General features: G+C 48.1%; 1 protein-coding gene across 1 annotated transcript; it reads left to right on the top strand.

Moving 5' to 3' along the window:
* Positions 1-227: 227 nt before the first annotated feature.
* MYCGRDRAFT_92439 (uncharacterized protein) lies at positions 228-533 on the top strand (the record flags this gene model as incomplete). The annotated part of the gene is made up of 1 exon (XM_003853443.1): positions 228-533. One exon carries the CDS (start codon positions 228-230, stop codon positions 531-533), a length of 306 nt encoding a protein of 101 aa, XP_003853491.1.
* Positions 534-5,114: the final 4,581 nt, after the last annotated feature.

Here is a 5,114-nt window from a genome sequence, read left to right as displayed (position 1 = left end):
ATGGTGGACACAAAGCAGCTCCGAAAGCAGATTATGTCGCCTGAATCGAGGAACGACACGGCGACCGTTAAGAATCAAAGGACCTCGGACGCTAGTCGACCTAAAGTTTAATACAAAGAATGTCCTCTCACGGAATTTGCAGATCACTCTGTAGAGGTCAAGATCAAGCTCGCAGATCTCGGAGCCGGTATGCATGCCCTATATGCACATATTAGGCAAAGCTGACGATGGCAGCGTTTCCATTCGGCGAGCTCCCCGAGGATACCGTCATTCCCATCGCATTACGCGCTCCCGAGGTCATCCTAAAGAGTGCATTCGACCATCACATTGACGTGTGGAGCTTTGGCTGCCTGGCTTTCGAGATCTTGACCGGCGACAATTTGTTCTCCGTGTTCCCACTCCCCATCGACCTCGACGATCAGATCGACGACGACCATCTCCTTCAGATTGCAAACACTCTCGGACCAATACCGTCCTCGATATTCGCACGATGGAGCCGTGGATCACGATGTTTAGATGGAGACATGAAGTAAGGGCCGTTCAAACGTCGAGGATGGTCCGGTCAATCCTCCGCACAAGCCACGTATGGGATTCACTCTGGAGAAGAGTTTATGCAACGAAGGCCAAAGGAGACGAGTCCTCTGGAGACAAGGCAGGCGCTATCATTTCTAAGGAGGTATCTACATTACGATCCTTCGACTCGGCCGACGACTGACCAGTTGTTGTCAGACCCGTGGATTCAGTCGATCGACGACTTCTAGTCTCTCAAAGGGAGACTAATCTTCGATGCTCTTCCCTTCGAGAGGATTGGCATTTTTTGCCAGTCTTACTTGCACTTCTGACTTTATTTGGTGACCGACTATCAACACTGAAATGGCCACCGGTTCTGGATCATACACCTTGTGACCTTACACGGTAGCCTTGTCTGTCAGAGCAAGGGTTAGTTGTCGTTCCTTGAGTCCGATCACCGGACCTGTCCCATGACCTCGAATCGACTCAGGCCCGCGAAATCTTCCATCTCCGCATTAAGAGGGCAATCGATTGATTGTTCCATCGTAAGCGCGATCCTTATATGCAAAATACAGTCTTGACCTCATCGTCGGATGGCTCACGAAAGTATGAAGCTGGAATGGGGCAAGTGGCAGTCGGAGGCTTTCCAGCATATTCCCGGAAACCATGCCTCTAAAAGGCATGGCTGTCTTACGCACAAACAAGCCTCTGGTTCAAGAGAGAGAGGCTGTACCTCGTACGCGAGCAGTGACAATCAATGCTTACACCCATGCACTATGTTTGGCCTCCTTGTAAGTCAGTGGTGCAGTAGTTTCCGCAGGGGTCTCAATCAATCTCTTTGGACCGTCTTGAAGTCTTGGTTCGAAGAGATTGAGCTCGGGCAGGTTGGCCTTGGTGGAAGATGTGCGTGCCGTGGTTTTCTGCTATCCTTGCGAAGACACGCCGAGGTTTCGAGGCGGTCAATCGACGAAAGTGCCGACAAGGGCTCTGTATCCTAGGCTACCAAAGACCTGCACCGTGCAGGAAGCAGTGCTTACGCGAAAAACTCAATCGACAACCTTTTCACTGTTTCCGGGCAGGTATCGACAGAATTGCGAGGTCGTATTGGCTCGGGAATACTCATGGGGTGGGTACTACTTCTTGCTTTTGGTCCAGGGGTCGCAAGAATTTCCCCGCCAGTTCCCTTCGATCGAACGATTGTTGTGTTGGTCATGGTGTAAGCATGGCTATATGGACCGGCCAATCTGCACTTTTTACCCGCCGATCCCTTCTTCCTTTCTCAAACCACGAAACACCAAGAATACGACGTAGAATCATGCAGATCTCTCAGCTCACTGCCGTTGTCCTTGCCATGGTCTCGACCGCCTTTGCCGATGGCGTAAGTCAATTCCTCCTGCTGCCCTCACCTCTCTCGTCCCAATCTTATCACTGACGACAAACGATACTTAGATCTGTGAGAAGGGGATAGTGACTGTCGACCCCTTCACCGGGAAGGCGAAGCCGGGATTGTATCCTCACGGCGCCTGCAACTTCACTCCGGGAGGAAGCCAGAAGGAACTCGTGGGCTGCGCCGCCGTATGTGCCGCTGCATGCATGATTGGGAAAGCAATCTGCTAACGGCTTCTGCAGAATTCGCCATGCGTCCTGACGGGCAAGCCCTGCAACTTGGATAAGAAGACTCAGTTTACGGCACACAAGCAAGCGCTCTGCGAAAACGTGAAACCACGGCAGGACCAGCCACCATCGTCCTAGAGACGTGGCCGAGAGAGGGGAGAGCGAGAGTTGGTCGGACGTTGTTGGCAGGGTGGTGAACAATCAATCGGCCGATTGACCAATCTATCGAATTGGTTAATCTATTAATTAATCCTCGCTGTCGCTCTGCATTGCAGGGGTTACAATTAATTAATCTTAGCTATAGTAATAGATTAAGGGGATTAATAGATTAATAGTGTTAGTAGATAGATTAGTAGATTAGTAGTGGATTAATAGATTAAAGGATATAGCTAGATTAAAGGATATAGCTATATACAACATAGATTCGAGACCTCCGTTACTACCGCTCGGCGGTAGATTCGAGCGCGCCGCCGTACATCTCTTACTCGCGCAAACGACTCGCATAGGAGCTAGAAACGACGAATCTACTATTAAACAGTCGGCTAATAAGAAGGCTAGAAACTCCTTTAGTTTTTATAACTTAGCCGGTAATGTTTATAGTAGTAAGGGTAGTAGAGGTATTGTTAGTACGGCTCTTAGTAAGGCTTATAGTAAGGCTCTTAGTAAGGGTGTTAGTAAGGGTGTTGTTAGTAAGGGTGTTATTAGTGCGGCTCTTAGTAAGGGTGTTATAAGGCTCTTAGTAAGGGTGTTGTTAGTGCGGCTCTTAGTAAGGGTGTTATAAGCGTTTATTCGGCTATGTCGCCGTCGCCGTCGCCGTCGCTATCGTCGTCTAGTAGTATTACCTCCGGCTTAAAGTCTTACTATAATATTACGCCCTTACGAGTCTAGCTATATAGTAAAGCGGTTGTCGATATAGTATCTTCTTTAAGGCGGTTGCGGTAGCTTATAACTATAAGGCTAGTCTTACTAAATAGCCGCTCTAGCTCGTTACTTATAGGCGGCGTAGTAAGCACGTCTAGCGCTATAGCTATTAATTAAGGCTATTTAAAGCGCTTCTTCTACTACTACGCATATACGTTGCCGACATAGTAGTTATACTCTATAGCGGTATAAAGCGACTATTGCTTATCTACTATTACCGCTAGTCGTTTCTCCTTTGTACGTACCTCGTTACTACTATTACCTATATCGAAGTCGTCCGGCTCGTCTTTATCGAGCACTCGGTAATAGCGTAGACTACGTGTACGTTATAGTTACGAGGCTAATTAAGAGGGTGTAATGTCGCTACTATCGTCTACGTTGTTACTAAACTTGCTTAGCTACTACGAGTAGTAAGTCTATAACGCCTTTAATTCTACCTTCGCGTTAACGATCTAGTCCTTCTTCGCACTCTACTTCTTTATAAGCTAGCCTATGTTATAGCGTAGATAAAGCACTACTACCGCGACGTAGATAGGTGTTATGTCTATAAGGGTGTAGTAAGCATCTAGCTTCTTCTACGCGAGGTTAATATTCTAGCGGAAGTAGAACTCTTAGTTTAGCTTAGGTATATAAGAATACTACTCTATTACCGCCTTAGCGTTGTCGACGCTATATAGCCGCTTTATGTGTTAGGATTGCCTCGTGATAAGGCAGGGAGAGACTGAAGTAGGGAAGTATCGAACAATAGGTTTCAGAATGTAACGACTCGATTCGTTAAAGGAGGGAATAGAGGAGGAGAGCCTCCTTCGCTATATACACAGCTACTGCTAGGTTCTATTCCCCTATCCTTTACTTCTCTCGTTATAAGCGGGATCGTCTGTCCCTTCGTAGCCCTTCGATCCTTATCGTTAGGCATTAAGAGGCAAGCTAGATCGGACTGCCTTAATCCGTACGCTATTACGCTCTTCGTAACTAGGATAGCTCGTTGTTGTGTTCTTCGAAACCAGGTTGGCCTAGCTTAGGGGAGATAAGGCCAGACTACGCTTACGTAAGGGGATCCTTACATTGCCCCCCTCCCCCCGGTGCAACTAACCTTAGTTGCGTGCGCGAATCTTTAGCAGCGTTCAGCTGCAGGTTTAATTTACTAACTGCTAACGTTGCTAGGCCAGCTGCTCGGTGTCCCGATTAGGAAATAAAAGTAGGTCCCTCGCGCATATACTACTCTTTCTCGCCCTCGAATTCTTCTCTTCTTATAAACACCTACTGTAAGGACACCCTCACGATGACGCCCCCTACCTGTCCTAACCTGGACCATCCTGGCACTACAGATTACCGGTGCTATCTTATCTAGCCTAGACTAGGACATCCTGTAGAGGGACGAACCTTACAGGCGCACAATAGCCCCCGAGCAGACGTTAGACTACGACCGGTGCCTGGTCTAGGCGGAGGGACGCATTTGGCAACACGAAGGGCGGGTATATAGCCTTAGGGGACGCTCTTGTCTATTCCCTTCTTTATCGAATCGACTCGTTACATTCTATAACTATTTGTTTTCGGTGTAAGCCTACATTCCCTCTCGAGGTGTCTCTAATATTCGATTCGATTAAAAACAACCGTACAACTATACCGAAAACTACCGACATAGCTCTAAAGGTTACCCGTCGTTAGGACGATTCCCTTCCTAACACCTCCGCCCGATAGTAGGCGAGCGCTTCCTCTATAGAGCTATCGGCTACGCCTGCTAGTTAGCTATAGGATGTTAACCTTCTTAACTAGCCTAGCTCGGGAGAGACCTTAGAAGAAAGGGCTACCTAGGAGCACGACAACGAAGTCGCCCGCGCTACCTTCGAGTTCTTAACCCTTTAGCAGAAGATTAAGGAACTCCGTTCCGAACTAGACTATCCTACGCTAGAAGGGAACCTAAGGACGGCTACCCTCCGCTATCTTTTCTCTAAACCTAACTAGCATACTAAGACGAGGGATAACCTTCCTAAGTTAAAGGAGCTACTAGTCTTCGAAGGCAAGTCGCGTACGAGCTACGACAACTAGGTCCGAGCCCTCGAAAGAGC

The sequence above is a fragment of the Zymoseptoria tritici genome, chromosome 4 (assembly GCF_000219625.1).
Source record: "Zymoseptoria tritici IPO323 chromosome 4, whole genome shotgun sequence".
Classification (NCBI taxonomy): domain Eukaryota; kingdom Fungi; phylum Ascomycota; class Dothideomycetes; order Mycosphaerellales; family Mycosphaerellaceae; genus Zymoseptoria; species Zymoseptoria tritici.
The sequence above is the reverse complement of the archived record's forward strand: the minus strand, read 5'-3'. Positions and strand labels throughout refer to the sequence as shown.